The sequence below is a fragment of the Centrocercus urophasianus genome, unplaced genomic scaffold (assembly GCF_019232065.1).
Source record: "Centrocercus urophasianus isolate 14NV4802_14NV808 unplaced genomic scaffold, USGS_Curo_1.0 seq_34, whole genome shotgun sequence".
In the NCBI taxonomy this organism is placed as follows: domain Eukaryota; kingdom Metazoa; phylum Chordata; class Aves; order Galliformes; family Phasianidae; genus Centrocercus; species Centrocercus urophasianus.
In genome coordinates this window covers 7,920,926-7,937,347 of record NW_024884911.1, presented here as the reverse complement: position 1 = coordinate 7,937,347, position 16,422 = coordinate 7,920,926, and the positions used below count along the sequence as shown (strand labels likewise).

The 16,422-nt window shown below is 41.3% G+C and overlaps 1 protein-coding gene across 1 annotated transcript; it reads right to left on the bottom strand.

Moving 5' to 3' along the window:
* Positions 1-94: 94 nt before the first annotated feature.
* Positions 95-16,344, bottom strand: GOLGA1 (golgin A1). The gene is made up of 23 exons (XM_042830762.1): positions 16,291-16,344; positions 15,693-16,007; positions 14,823-14,913; positions 14,071-14,145; positions 13,492-13,589; positions 12,990-13,022; positions 12,158-12,286; positions 11,712-11,881; positions 11,232-11,343; positions 11,024-11,119; positions 10,723-10,848; positions 9,923-10,018; positions 9,369-9,464; positions 8,961-9,113; positions 8,645-8,740; positions 8,203-8,292; positions 6,879-6,981; positions 5,833-5,990; positions 5,317-5,475; positions 4,750-4,809; positions 3,753-3,923; positions 2,798-2,884; positions 95-2,499 (listed from the first exon to the last, which is right to left on the bottom strand). The coding sequence occupies exons 2-23, from the start codon at positions 15,825-15,827 to the stop codon at positions 2,419-2,421; spliced, it is 2,415 nt and encodes an 804-aa protein (XP_042686696.1). The 5' UTR covers positions 15,828-16,007; positions 16,291-16,344; the 3' UTR covers positions 95-2,418.
* Positions 16,345-16,422: the final 78 nt, after the last annotated feature.

Sequence of the window (16,422 nt, the reverse complement as noted above, 5' to 3'; positions counted from 1 at the left end):
CAAAGATAAGTTTTGCTTCAATGCTTTAAAACTGTTTCAAACAGCTGTAGCATCCCAGTGGACACAATCAGGACGACAAAGAAAAAGAAAGAAATCAAGATTAGAGTTTTAATCCAAAACATATTGCACCACAAATTTCATAGTGTTTCATAATACAATCCATATTTACAGCATAGAAGGAAAGAAATTCAACAGCCATAGAAGGGATTGTGTATACCACTGTTTTTATACAAGGGAAAGTGCATTAGCTTTTTTTTTAATATATATGTACATATATACATACACACACACACCATTCTTGCTCTGATATCTGAAGAAAATTCAACACTTGAGAACTCATTTATGTTAAGTTAGTGAGCTTTGGGTAAGTATGAGCTTTGGGATGCTAAACTGTTTGCATTAGTCAATATATAATTAAAATGTATGCATCACTCTGTCTTGCAGGCTGCCTGCACTGCATTTGTTACTGTACAGCAGTAACCGTTCAAGCCAGGCACAACTGAAACCAAATTTGTCACTCAACCTGCAGCGGTGTGACTAGGGAGAATCCTACCCTCTGGCCTCAGGTCACACAGAAGCAGGTCAGGGCAAGGAGACGCTCCAAAGAAAGACCCTTCTGAGGCCCAGGAGGGTTATCCTGCCCCTGCTTTGTTTCAATACAGGAACAACCAACAAATCTACTTTTTGATTGTCTATTTTCAAATTAGAGTTGCACTCTTACCCTAAACTTCCCTATTCTGTACAGTTAAGTGTCACGGATCAAGTCTCAGTGTACGAGTGCTGCTGATGTTACTGAGTGTACTTCAGCAGATCAGCAGGTTGGGCACGGCTGCCTCAAAAACAGGCCCGGCCCCTAAGGCAGATGTGCCCCACGTTTGCTGCTCTGCTGACCTCGTGCAGAACGCTTCTATCTCTTCACAGCAGCTCTGCTGCAACTCTAACACTGTATCTCACCTGCCACCACCACCCAGGTCGCTCACGTCTCCTGTCAGCAGAGCTAAGTCAGACTCTGAACGTGACTGCATCTCCACTACAGGACAGGTAGAATTTTTTTTTTTAACATATTGAATAAAAACCTTTGTTAGTAACACAAATCTCATTGTAAAAGAACTACCAGAATAGCAGCATTGCATTTCTTATATATAGATATACATCCAAGTTTTAAGAAGTAAGCCTGATTGCTGCTTCCTATATTCATCTAGATTTTGTGGTGGCGTTAAAACTGAAGGGCAAAACTGTCAGCTGAGTTCCCTTTTCCTAAGGCAGAACCAAGACTGATTTGTGAAGAGTTCAGTTTTGCCCTCAAAAACAAAAGCCTCCTAAGCCGTGGTCTTTTGTCAGGTAGTCAGACACAGGTCACACCACTAAATGTTCAGAACAGCTTATAAGCAACAGCATCTGAACTACAAAACCACAACAAAAGATACTGGTTATGAAAGCTTGTTGCTAGCAGACTTGTTAAGGAAGAAAGCCCAAAGTGCTTAGTACCAATATTATTCACGCTCTTTCAAGGTGTATATATATACATACAATCTTTTTTCTTTTTTCTTTTTCATTATAAAAAGTATTTTCAGTGTATACTTACAATACCTGGAAATCAGTTTTAAAAATTTAAAATGGTTTACTACCCCTTCTTCCCAGTGCTAACAACCCATGGTACAGACTAACAGATTGGTTTTCAAGGCGACTGAGTATTAGGTACTATAATTAAGACCATTTTAAATATTATTTTTCTTTAAGAAAAGTAAAATCAGTAAACAACTCTAAAGTTGTGCTCTCAAATTAAATAATCATGATCAACGTGCAGCCTTCAAGACTGCAGGCCAGGATATATGCACCTTATATTACACAGTGATATGAAAAGATGCAGACTATTAGTTATGTCAGTGTAACAAGGCAAGGCAAACTTCTTTTTTGGTTAAAGCTCCTGCTCCTGTCCTTTGAAAGTCATTTCAAACTGTCAAAAATTCAGCACAGTATTGCCAACAATTTTTTCCCCACCGCTTTCCACAATGAGACAAGGAAGCTTTACTGTGTCTGGAGTTATTCAACCCTCGCACTCCTAACATAAGCTGGAATCACCACCACAGCAGGTGCGTGCGTTAGAAGCTCCAACTGCCTGCACCCACGTCAGTGAGGTTAACATTATCCTTTGGTGCCAAGATAACAGGTCTGGTGAGCACAAGGAGCTGACTTCCATTGAGAGACCATCCAAAGGTCCCTGATCCCAGCCCGCAAGAGGTGTCAGTTTGTAGTGAAAGTTTCTCCTTGCACAGCATTACTTTTGTAAACAGTGTCAAAGTTCTTGTACAAAATACTGCAATGACAGTGATTAAGACACACCTGAAGTGGTGTGTCCAGTGTTCTTTTCACAGAAAAAACAGTGGCTAGATGCTGACTGCCCATTTTCAGGATCCCTTAAGACCACAGCGTCCTTGGGCTTGAGATAGAGGGCCGGATACTGCCTTTAGGAGATGGCTTTGACCCAAACCATGACATCTAGGACAGGAAAGCACAATACATATCATGCTAGGTTCACACTTACAAGAAGCTGGAGACTGGAACAAGAGTACAGTGTATCTGAACAAGAGTACAGTGTATCTGCATCTCCCCACCAAGTGACAGAAACTATTTATAAAACAGAACTCTGCAGAGTTCAGATTGTGAAAATGCAAATTGTTTCACATGATTAAATCTGGAAGGAACAGCTACTTTTCAGCACCTCCCAGCATCTAAGAGCGTTCACATCTTTTGCTGCAAATCCAGTTATAGGTTACAGGCGCAACAGAATCCTTACCTTGTACTCCAATGTTTCTTTAAGCATATTTTCTTCCTCTTGGGAAAAATTCAGTAAAACAGATACAGCCTTAATAAGATGGAATGCCTGAAAGAAACCACAGTGCTTATGATGCTCTCAGCCTCTGTGTTCTGGACTACAGTGCAACACTTTTTCTGCAGGCTTAGTCACAGACTTTTTAGTTACAACTGCAAAGAGCAGAACAGTAAAACCTTTCCCTATGCCCTCTTACAATGGACCAGGGCAGCCTGTATCTTTCTTCTTCTGATTGCATTTCCTAGCTTTCTTCAGCTTGCATATTTCCCCTACAGCATCCTGTGGTAATTGTTTGTTTTTAAGTTCTAAAAAGTTGTAGCAGCATGCACAGGTCAGAATCATGCTGCTTTACATACACAACGTACCAACTGCGCAGCACTAGGATACATCATGCAGAGCTACTAAAGGAGTCAAACACTCCGGATACCACGGAGCTGCACAATTATTTCTTCATCCTACCTACTGTCTTGACCTACAGTTAAGAAAAGCATATTTTGGCATGACTTCTTTCTACCTGTAACCTTTTCAACACAACTTAGAGAATATAAAGGAGCTTCAAGTGCACAAGGAATTATCTCTTATGACACCTCAACAGCACGTGCTTTATGTCCTTTCTGGTTTCTGTTGCTATCTTTCTTAAACATACAGCTACTTTATAATCACATATACTCCATATGCTTTTTAGAATAGTACAGAGCAGCTTCAGCTCTTTAACTTCTAGACATAACTACCTCCTACCTTTCACTTAGTTCCTAATGATCTGTACTCCCAAACATGCTGCTGTTTTGCTTTATTGTGCTGCCTCACTCAGTCAATTTCTTTTCACATGCAAAAATCCTCAGCTGGCATACAGGCATTCTTGCCAGGTACCAGAGATGAGAAGACGAGCGTACCAACCCGTCCTCCTAGGATGCTTTACCTCAGACTCCCGGCAGGACATGAATTTTAGTACAACATGTTTAAGGTACTCAAAGTTTATCTCCCTTGAGTCATTTAAATCAGAGTTGTTTGTGACAGTCACAGCAGCATTAGGCACTTCAGAATTTGTTTTTTCACGTACTTCAGGTACCTCACTGTCTGGCCTTATTTTCTGAAAGAAAAAGAGAAGAGCATTACAGGTTGTGTCAGTTTGATGCTGGGAGAAAATGTGAATCTGAGATACCTAATGCAGAGCATTTGTACCCACAAGATGGGCATCAGCAGGACAAGCTTCTCATCCTTCAGGGGATGACAGCAGAGGTGCATATCTTACATTTCTTGAGCCTCCAGGAGAAAACCCAGCTCTTGTTAGAGTTACATCCGTGTGACCAAACCAGCAGAATTGGCTCCATACTAGAAACTGACATCATTTTTCTTTCACCACTAATCTGCTCTGTGCTCTTCAGATGCACAGAATGCAATTCTCAAGTTCAGAACAAAATGAATAATTTTTTTTTTTTTTTTTTTTTTAATCACAATACTTGAATATTTTAAACCCTCTTTTAAAATGTTTAAAATATGAGGGCTTTGTCTTAGAGTGGGAAACTATTTTGAGAAGAGCTTTTTCCTGTGGCTGACATCACTGCCTGGGAAATTTTAGCTGAATGACTGCTGAGCAGCAACCACAAATCTCAGTCATCCAACATACAGAAACATTTAGATACCAGACACTACAAATACAAGTCCATACCTAAAATTCAGTGCTGCAGTATCTGAATAGCGATGGCTACCCAGCACACCATCTACTCAGTAAATACAGACCCAGAATTACACATTTCTTAAAGTAAGGGTTCACAGATTTGTCTGCAATCACAAGGAAACTGCGAGCATTCCTAGTAAATAAACAAACTGCAGCTTGCAATCAAGTCTTTGGAATTTCTACTGTAAGTAACTTCCAGCAAGTGCCAGCTGGAGAGACTGAGGAACAGAACCCTTACCAACTCCTTCTGGAGAGTTTTTTTCAGTTCTGTCATTCTCTGCTGTAGCTGCTTTATCATCTGTAAGCAGAGCAAAGGACGGCGTTAACACAGCATTCAGCGTTAGGGCACATACTGACACAGAAGTATCTGAAGAGAAAACATGGGAAATGAATGCAAAGAATCAAGCAAACCAACTGGCAGCTCCAGAGAAGAGATCTGGATGTCTCACAATTCTGGCTGCAAATGTTGGCACGCGCGTGACAGAACACCTGAGAGAAATTAACTGAATTCAAACTGGGATCTGCAGGAAAGCTGTAACTGGCGTCATTTGGTGCTTGTTTTCTCCAAAATAGGTAAGGAGCAGAAGCAGAATTGTGCCACAGAGATTTCTCTACAATTCTGCTGCAATTTTCATTCTCTATTGCTACACCCTTTTACAGTCTGCGGTGGGAAAATACTCATAGAAAGTTGGATTCAGATTGGATCTCTCATGTTTGTAAGCCTGTTCAGGCCTTCCTTTCTAAGGCTCTGGCACCTATTATTAGGCTTCCTAATTAAAGCAGGCATTTCTGTTGTTTAGTTTACCTTGTTTTTCTCAACAATTTGCTGTTCCAGCTCTCTGTTATCCTTCTGAAGTTGAACGACATCTGTAACTGTTACCTCTCCATTCTGTTCTGTCACACGATTTTCTGGAAGATCCAAGTGCTCATTCAAGGCTCCTGTTGATTCTTCTAGTTCTGAAACCTACACAAATGAAAACAGCAAATTGCAGAGGTGTGATACTTGCAGCCTGTTAACAGTCTTCAGAGAGAAAGCAAGATTTTATTGCTTTTGTATGCTTTTGCTTGCTGTGGTAGTGGGAGGTAGTGGAGGTTTTGGTTCTTTTTTCATTTAGGCCCATTGTTTGTTTGTTTTCCAAACCAGAAAGCAATAGTGACAATCTACTCCACATCTCTCAGTGGCCTGTTTGGCACTTTTGGGTCTCTGCCTCCTTCAATCCCCTTCATTATAAGTGAAATAAAATAAGGTGATGTCCTTCACAAAGCAGTCACAGCTGTGACAGCAGACAGCTTTCAGAGTAGCTTTGCAGTTGGCACTCACATTTTTCTCATGTTCTCTGGCCAATAGGAACTCCTGTATCTGCAGCTTCAATTCTTCTATTTCCTTCCTTGCTGCTGCTTCTTTCTCCACTGCTTGGCTATTACTTGCCTCTATGTCAGATCGTAGCTGGTGCATTTGCAGCAATGCAGCTTCGTGATCTGAGGATGAAGAAACTTGCTCAGTACCAACCTACTGAATCAAATGAGATTTTCTCATCATTTCCTATTTGTCTACACAAAGACAGAAGTTACTGCGTGGTAAACCCTGACCTTTTTGCCTTGTTCTGTCACAAAGATGTGACATTTAAGCCGCCCAAGCTCACATGTGTATTTTTGCAATGGAGCAATCTCTCTTTAAAAGTCAGAGTCATTTTAATACTTGAAAGCTTAATTATCAACTACACCTCTTCTAATAGAACACAGGCCTCCACCAAAAGCTCGTGTGACTTTTTCTCTGACTGCACAGGAACACGTGGGGCTGTGAGCACACGTGGCAATGGCACAGACAGCTGCTGACAGCCAGCCAGCCACAGAATGGTGCAACAGGAGGCCACCCTTGGGGTGCCTTTCTAGGTAAGGGCAACACAGTAGGAACACAGAGGTGTTTGGAACTGAATGAAGATGAATGCACTTCATTTTTTAGTGTAACTATGGAAAATCAGCTTACAACTGATTTAAGAATATAAATGATGTCTTTCAAGCAAGAGCAGTTTTTAAAGTGGTACAAAATAGCAGTCATCAAACTGGACCAGTTCTTCATTTCCTGTGTTTTGCACTATATGTTCACCAACAGAAAATACAGTAAGATATGTTATTTTCTGATAAAACACTGCAAAACAATGATTAAGAAAGTGGGTTTTGTTGTTGTTTGTATAGAAAGAAACAGAGACTGACACTGAATGACAGAGGACTTTCAAAATTCAAATAGATTAAGTATGGAAATAACAGAGATCTAGAATTATTACCACCTACACATAAGAAAGCCCACACCTAGAGACTGTATTCAGTTAAAGCTGTCTGGAATACAGTAGATTGGTTTCATCTAACCTTGACTGAGCTGGTTTAGTTCTTCCTTCTGTTTTAGAAGCATACCAGATTTTTCATCAATTAGCCGGTCTTTTTCCTTTATTAAGGAAGCCAGATGTGAAACCTTTAAAGCAGTCAAACAAACAAAATTAAGGATATACACTTAGAAGAGGCCATGGAAAGATTTCAACATACCTCAGATTTTTTTTTGTGGCAAGAACTGAAGAATTCTTACATGAGTGGAAGGCAGTGGATGGTATCTACAACTAAACAAGGGCCTGAGCTATGTGCTGGGCAACACAGGACCTTGAGAAAGTAGTTGACTGAGCATTATTGTTACAGATAGCACAATATGGATGTCTACATTCAACTCCAGATTCATAGAAGGAATCACCTACACAGTGCTTGTCTCATTAGAAAGTGCTGAAGTAAACATATTGCCAAAGCTAAAACACACTTCAGCTTCTGATAAGTCTGAGGCACAGACTGCCTCATAACCAGCAGGTGGCAGCTGTAAGACGACTGTGCAAGTCTGGTAGCTCTTCCCACAGCTAGAGCAAGCAAGCAAACATACACAACAGTTCCAGAATAACAAAGATACTAAAAGACAGAACTAAATTCAGTCCAATTTGCTCAGATGACAGCTCCCAGTTAAAGAAAACAAACGCTCACATCATTCACTATGCTGGTTTTAACAAAACAGAAGAACAAAATAAGGTTACCCAGAATTCATATTCACTTACTGGATACAAACTCCTTCCTATCAAGAAATTTAGGATTCTAGAACTGCTGTGCTTCAGAGGGACAAAGATACGATATAAACTCTGAAAGGAACACAACAGAACAGATAGCTCTGTGGTTGTGTTTGCTATCCTTGTTTTTTGTCTGATTGTTTTTATAGAAACCAAGCCACAAACTCGTGAATGCCTTGGGATGGCTGGCCCACCAGGACAGCACATCTTACAAACTAAAGAGGTCTGCAATACCAACCATCTTCGTTCTGAGCAAATGTCTTCATTCACTACCAACTGGTCTTCCTCTCAGTTTATACTCAACTACCAAAACCTGCCATAATCCTTCAGCCCACAAACTTATGAGTATCTCTAATTTTGCAGCTAGCCGTATTTAACACTTTTGTACTGATTACCTCACATAAACTGATTAGATTCCTGTGAAAGCATTTATATATACACCTTTATGTTTACAGAGGCAACCAAGGCCATCTTCCATACTGAAGATGATTTCATTAATTATCATAATAGTCAGGAACATAAGTCCAAATCTCATCTGATGTGTGGAGTCTTGGAGTGTTTGTACGTATTTTAGATTGTTGGTATTAACCAACCTGCTGTTGCAATTTGTCCTTTTGTTTTTCTGTCTCTTCCAATGTGTTGGCAATTTCAGTATTGACAGTCTCTCTGTTGCTCAATTCTTCCTGCAAACCAAAAGTAATTTAGAAGTTACCTGAGAGAACTACAACCTGAGTTCCACTTCACTATTCGATGTTGGAACTACTCTGTACTGCTACTGCCAGCAGGATTTAAAAGCCCTTCACGCGTGACAATAAAGGAACATATTTTTAGACAGCAAGCACTCTGCTTCAGGAAAGAACCACAAGTTTGCAATGCTTCTCAGAGCACTTCTACTGAGTATGAAAGAATTTAAAGTACACAGAACCTGAACGTAACGTGATTCCAAGTACTAAGAACATAACATTCTCTACCAGTAACTGTTTCTCAAGTTAGGCTCCATATTTAACCAGTGTCACTGACTAATTAAACTCTTACCTTCAGCTTGTTCAGTACAGATTCTTGTTTTTTTAAAGAACTCTCATACTCTTCTCTGCTTCCACTGAGATTTTCATTCTCTTTTTCCAGCTGGCTCTGTAAAATAAAGACTGCTTAAGTACTAAGTACAAGTGTTCCAATGCTTTGCATAAACAAATACATTCAATTCACATTTTGTTTTTCAAAGTATTGGATCTTCTACTGTAATGCTGGGAACTCTTAGTAAGCACATGCAGACAATAAGCAAGGTCCACTAGCTTTGATAAAATCGTTCTGTGAAGACCTGGGAGCCCCACTCAACAGTTTCTGTACTTACTATCCTGTGCTGAGCAGCTGCTTTATCGAAATCCCACGCTGTTTGAAGAGCAGCAATTTGAGACTCTAGCTCAGAAGCCTTCTGCTCATACTGATGTCTCTCGCTTAAAACCTGCTGCTGTAGTTTACTTCTTTCACTTTCTAGATCCATTTGCTTATGAGAAAAAGAAAACAAAGTTAAACAACTATATTCTGAAGCTCTAATAAGAATTGGATGTATTTGCACATCACACTCAAACTTCAGTAACTGAGTTTCTTTGGTAGCAGTGCCAGGAGCTCTCACACAAACACTACTAGTTTAGGAGACAAACAGTAACAAAACAACTGAGCAAATGGAACACAGAGAAATGGTGGAAATGCTGAAAAACTGGCTCCTCTTGGTCTCGCAAACACAGTGCAGTACACTCACCAACTTCTGGATCTTCAGATCCTGCTCACAAGCTTCCTCCTTGCTCGTTTTCAATGCTTCTGTTGCAACCTGTAGTTTCTGTTCCAGTTCTCTATTCTAAAACATAACACGAACTTCCTTATCCACTGACATCTACGCTACTAGAAAGAAAAACAACGTACAGAACGCAGGATGATGTAACAGGGGCAGGTAAACACTGAAACTATGGAACTACACAGTTCAAACAGAATGTCTACTTGACACATCCTGCTTTCTTTAAACACTCTTCATCATTTCAGACTTGCTCAGCAATGGTTCCAATTTAGCTACTTGTTTCTTACAGCAGGAAACACAAGCAAGAGAAGCCTTAACTTCAGAACCTCTGGGCACCTCCCCATCTCTGCAGGTGGAGAGATGAGCTGAGCCGCTCAACGAAACCTTCCTCTGGGAACTAAGTGGGACACATAGCATCACCTTAGGTCAAAAACACAAATGCAGAGACAGTAAAAGCTACTGGGTGTAGAGAGGATGGAAATAGTTAGGAATTCGTAAGGGGAAAATAAAAAGTAACTTACCTGTGTTTCTAACCGGTTCACAGCATTAACGTGATGCATTCTGTCTGTTAATATCTGTTGACTGGCTTCATCCAGTTTCTGCTCAAGAGAAGCTTTCTGAAGATTATATGGGGTTAAGAACAGAGGGTAGGGTGGACAAAGAGATAAGATTCTAATTAAGAAGTTTCTTTGAATTTCATTAATAACAATACTAAACTTGAACAGTTTCTTTTTGATCCAGATAGGAAAACATTGCTCCAAGGTGACTCTAAAATAGGAGCATCAGCTCTGGAGAAAGATCAAGTAGTGGAAAGAGCACTAAAGAGAAGTAAATCTCTTCATGCTTTCAGCTGTTTCTTAACAATTCTGAGGCTGAAGTGTTGAACATGCAACATTCTGTTTATAACCTATGTGCAAACCAGCCTCCCACTCCCGTCCCAATGCTTTGGGAATCATGGTGATAGCAGACGAATTCCAAGAAACAGAGTGAGCTGTTCTCTGTAAGGATCAACCAATAACATTCTCCAGTTGCTCTGCCTTTTGTGGGCATGCTAAAAAACTTCTCTTTCCCTTCTAAGCAGACAGATGCATTGCCTAAACAACGTGCAAAGACCAATGCAGACATCTATGCAGCATGTACACACATGGGCCCCGTGCAGCCACCCACACAAGCTTGTCCAGCAGTGTGTCAACACACACCAAAGAGACAAACATGCCTGCACTACATCATCATATACCCTTTCCATGCCAGTAAGCAATGTATATTCTAAAATAATTCCTTACAACTGCACTTTTTAATCAGTCCATAAATGTAAAATTACCTCCTTGAGCAGTTCCTGTACATGTTCAACCCCTGAAAGATTTCTTTCTAATTTCTTTTCCAAGGAAGACACTTTTTCCTGCAACTGTTCAATAAGTTTCCTTCTCTCATCAAATTCAAAAGTCATCTGCAGGAAAAAGAAATCACAGAATCCCTTTTCATAGCCAAGCTCTTGCCTAATTCATTGTGGTTTGACTTGAGAAAAAGCCATTAGTTCTGTTTGAAAAGACAATATGATGCTAGAACACTTAACAGACACCAAATTTCAAACTCAGAACCAGATGCATCTGCAAATTCTTAACCTTTAGCTTGTGTTGTTCATATTCCACCTTCAGAGATTCGTGCTCTGCCCGTAATGTTTCTAGTGTCTTCTCACATCCAGAACCAGCAACTCGAGCCTAAAAAGAGGAATTCCTTGCTCTGAATCTTAAGATTTCACAAACAGTCAATATGCAATCTAACTTCTGTAGATGAGAAGCTCTTCCAATCAAACCCTGATGTGAAACTTACATTTTGCAAGTCTACAGAAAGGTGCTGAATGACAGCTTGTAGCTCCTGTTCTCTCAACTCCAGAGCAGTGATCTTATTTTCTGCATTCCTCTCAGCTGTCATCAGTTCATCTCTTCACAGAAATAGGAAAAAAAAAAAAAAGTGACTGTTCCAGAAAAATAGCATTTGGCAGAATTATCTAAGCAACATCAACCAGATTTTCTTGTACTAAAACCAGCCACTGTATTCATTATACATCTTCCAATCTTCCAAAGAGGTAGTGTTTAAGTAACCAAAAAAAAGAAACATAAGCTTGCAAAATCCTAAATGAGTACTGCTTTAATTGGCTTGTAAAGACATACAAACTCAGCCTTTACATCCACCCTGCCATACTAGCAGCAATGAGTCAGTTTGTTGCATATATAAACACCCCCCCGCCCCCCAAAAAATAGATTTGGACAAATACAGGAAAACACACTCGTCACGAAAATGCATCCATACCTGCGTGCCTCCAGCTCCAAGAACTGCTCCTGCAGCTCCTGAAGATCTTTCCGCAGGCCTGACGACTCGCTGCTTGCCTCCTGAAGCATCTCCTTGGCATGGATCAGCTCTCGAGTGCGTGCCTCCAGCTGCTGCTCTGCTTTGCTCAGAGATTCTTCCTTTTTCAAAAGCTGAATACCAGAACGTCAGTAAGAAGTAAGAACTGGTAACACTGATAATCTTCTCACCTGAACGGCCTCCCTTATCACGTTATGAGATGAATTAAGTGCAGTAACTCCTAGAACAGTCCCTGCTGAAATACTCAATACAACCCCAGATGTACATACTACAGTAGGATTTGGACATGGAGCCACACTGGACACAAGCATTAGGGCTAAAAAAACCTAACGCAGTACTTCCACTGCGTGTTCTAACAAGAAAAGAAGTCATATTTAAAATAATGTTACCATGTGTTTAACTTTGGCCATTTCTTGCTGCTGAAAGCCTTCCAGCTCATCAATTTCATCTCTCTTTTGAAAAAGGTTCAAACTCTGCTCCTTCATTTCTTGTAACTGTGTTTCGAGCATTTTTTTTTCCTGATAAACAAACAAAAGAGGAATCCAAGAACATCTGCAAGTTAATCTGAAGTCAGTGGGAGGTCAATTAAATTCTCTGGGAAATAAATCTGCCCTGCATCCCCGAGGCTCTGCCACGGTGCCATACGTAGAATCAGAACTTCCTCTGATTCAAATTGCAGGAGGCAATCAATGAGTTTCTGAAGTTTCTCTTTAAAAGCTGTCTTCACTGCCATGCTCAACTCACAAGCAGATGGAACCTATCTAAAAAATTAACAGCGAGCAGCAGCATGCTCAACATCTTCATAATAAGAGGTACTTTAAAGTTCACCTTCAAACAGCTACAGCAAGACTGAAATCCTACACTGAGAAAATTCCTACCTAATAGATCCCTTTCTCTCATGAGACAGATGACCAACTAGTGGGCTCAGACCAAGTCACCGCCTCTTTCTGCATCCCAGCTGTCTCCTCTGTGATTAAGGAAGCTATGATTCCACCGTGTAAAACCACAAGATCTTTGTCTTTGCAACCCACCACTCTTCCCTCCCACGTTAATGAACACTAATTCCAGAAGTATCTCCCAAAGCATTGGCACTGCTAATAAAGGCAGATCGTCAGCCCTACTCACTGACCAACCAGCAAAGAAGGGGCTGAACAGAGTTGTGCTACGGAAAATATGTGGGGCACTGTTTAAAAATATCAAATGAACCGAAAGCTTAATTACCTTTTCAATGTGAGTCAATTTTTCCAACCACTCCTGAACAAGAAAGAAAGAATTAAAATCACAATCCAGCTGCAGACTTTAAAGTATAGCAATTAAGGAGGAAAAAAAAGAAAAAGAAAGAATCCACAGTGATAACAGGAATATTAAGATGAAGAATTATGAAAACAAACAATTACCAAAATAAAAATAACACATAGTGTTTTTATATACGAAAGCTATGGAGTAATTTATGTTATCCAAGTACATAAGTATTATTCAAGTAAATAAAACAAAAATGACAACAAGGCCACAATGGAACCTTATCAAACATGTGCAGACTTCATACCAGAAATTTTTGTGGGCTCTTTTTAAAAAGATTAAGATTCAGAACAATTACGAGCAACCTGAATATCCCTTCCTTTGACTTTGACACACTAAACCAATGCAATGCAGGACAGCTACTTTAATTAATGTACACAGATCTCCACAGCCAGCCAAAGGCTGAGTTGTTAAGCTCCATTACCTGGTCCTTTTTCTCTAAGGCCAAAGCCATTCCTTCAGCCATCTTGGCTCGGTTGGCCTGGTGCGCTTCATTCTGCTCTTGAAACTTCCTCATGGAAGCTACCAACAAAGAAGCACCAAACTGTATTAAAAATCCATATTTTAAAATTGCTTCTGAACTGCTTCTGTTATTTATACATTTATAGAGCTGCTTCTTCAAGTATTCAGCACCATCTCAGCTCCAGCACTGACTCTGTGCCACTCACCACACAGCACTGCCTGCACACGACAGAAGCGTCACAAGTAACAGAAGATGTCTTCTGTTCTTCACTGCACTAAACAGAGCCGTAGGTTTCAACAGAGTCCCTACTGCACATCAGCCCAAAATTGGGGAACAGCATAATAAGAACTTTACTCAACAGCCAGCACAATACTGCTGTTCACATCATAAGGCAGGGGCCTGTTCTACCTCTTTGCAACTTGCATGTATACAGTTTGAAAATAAATGTTTAAAAAACTGCATGTATAAATTGTTTCTTTCCAGGTATATTTAAATCATAGCAATTTTCAACTATAAGAGAGATTAAAAATCAGTACGTACAATCTTGATGCTTTTCTAATGCATTTTCAAGCTTCTCTTTTATCTTCTGCAAGTTTCGGATCTGATCAGCATAATCTTGTGTTAGGAGGGAGAAGCACAGACCAGGAATGGACAGACACAGGGGAAGGAAATCAGGGAAAAAAAAAGGGGGGGAGAGAAAAAAAAAAAAAAAAAAAAAAAACCATGAGTGGAAAACAGCAATGATTTTCTCAACTAGAAAATCATTTCTTCTGAGGAAAACTTGGATGACTGTAATGATGAAGACAAGCAAGTAGCTCCTCACTGCCCATAGGGTAAATGGATACAAACAAGAGGGTCTGTCCCAGTGCTACAGGAGAAGTTCCACTCCATGCAACAGGGATGGGAAGGAGCATCAGAACAGAACCCTCACTGACAGCTCTGCAGAACAAGGTATTATCTTAGAAAGCAAAACAGCCTTGAGAATGTTTTGTGCTGGATTCTTTCCTTTTTCTTCATTTCACCTGCGTTACTGTCAACATCAGAAGTCTTAACTCCTAAGAGAAACAAACCATCACATACACAGAATAATTACAAAAAAAAAAAAAAAAAAAAAAAAAGGGGAAAAGACTGTTTGAAGCATGGGGACAGAAATGCTACCTAGATGAGAGCAACAGGGACGCACTACAAGTTAACTTCCTAAAATAAAACAAACATTTTTCAGAACTCTGAACACTGAAGCTGAAAGGAAACTCTTCTAAGCAATCACCTTTTATATGTATCAGGACACATACCAGACAGCTTGACTTCCAGTTTTCTTATTTGTTCATTTCTTCTGAACAACTGGGATGAAAGATCCTCTCTAGAGCTGCTTCCATCAGAAGCCTTGACAGAAGAACAACCACGTAACTTACAAATTGCAGTCAAAATAATCCTGTTACATACTAACCCTACGATGATAAACATTGCCCAGCCTAGGAATGATGCAGGGGATTCTTCTAAAATAGCCTATAGCAGAAGCATTTGTTCTAACCCATCACTCATACGACAGCACAACAGAATGGCTAGGAAAAAAAAAAAAGACATCAAGCTCTAACAGTGAAGAGCTCAGAATGGATGGGTCAGAGAAAAAGTCTTCTGGAAAAAACAGAAACGAGGAAACCAAAGCAACAATATTTACGTGAACTCAGAGCTCTGCAGTCTTTCCACGCAAAATCCAAAGCATAAATGGCACATGATTCTCTATGGCTTTAAGGCTGTACAAAATCTGCATTAAGAGCAGTTAAACGAATACTAAGTTTTGGGATTTTGAATTCTTGCCTCCCTACTGCCTCAGAAATTAGTTCCACAACTAGACATCTTACATACTTGTTCACTTAATATTCATTCAATGTCCCATGGCTGTTTAATCACGTTTTGTATTGAGATAGCTTTGTAACTAGTGCTTACACGAGTAAACGAGTGACTCTCATAGTAAAGAGACAAATATTTTCCCTTTGGTGTTTAAGCTGACTCAAGCTATTGATTCATCTGCACATTAAGACATACACCACAGAGCCACCACAAAGCATTCTCAACTCACACAGCACACTTAAAATGGTTCCTGTAAAGCAGTGACAGAAACACGGCTTAAGAAGCAGCACTCAGAGTAAGGCAGGACTCACAAAGTCGTCTCCCGAGTCCGCTCCCACGGAGGTGATGGACTCTTTGCTGATGGAGCGCGGGATCCTGGCCGCCCCCCCGGGCCTGGGAGCAATCGCTGCCTCCTCTGCGATCTTCTTCTTCAGTTTTGCAAACATTTTCCTATACTCCGTAGCACCGGCAGAGCCAGGTGCTTCAAGAAGCCGCTGCCTGCGATGCGGCTTAGCACACCGACGTTCTGCTTACAGCTTCCAGATGCCCAGACGTAATTTTGTGCCTCATCCACTCAGCTTTATCGCATTTCTCGTTCCATTAAAGCCTTCATGGCCTAACGATTCCTGCAAGTCAAGGCGATAAGGCTTCCGCGCCAAAGACATCCATCCCCGCTGGAGATAGCTAAACGCTTTTGATGTCACCCGTCACAGCCCGCCCCGCCCCCTCAGGTGCCCCAACCCCAGAACCGGGCCCGGCCGCGGCAACGGCGGGGCGACTTCGGGGGCGGCCCGGCAGGCCGTTCCCGGCCGCTGCCGCCCGTTCGGAGCCGGCCGCGGTCCCCGTACGAGCCTGCAGTGCAGTGCAGTGCGGCCCGCTCCCGCCGCCCCGCCCTCACCGCCCGCCCACCGCTTCGCCTCGTCCGCTGCCGCCAGGACCGCGCGCCGCCGCCGCCTCCGGCGCTGACCCGGAAGTGCCGCGCGGGCGGAAGCGCCGCCGGGCGTTACACATGCGCAGTGCGCCCGCCCCACCCCGTCCGGT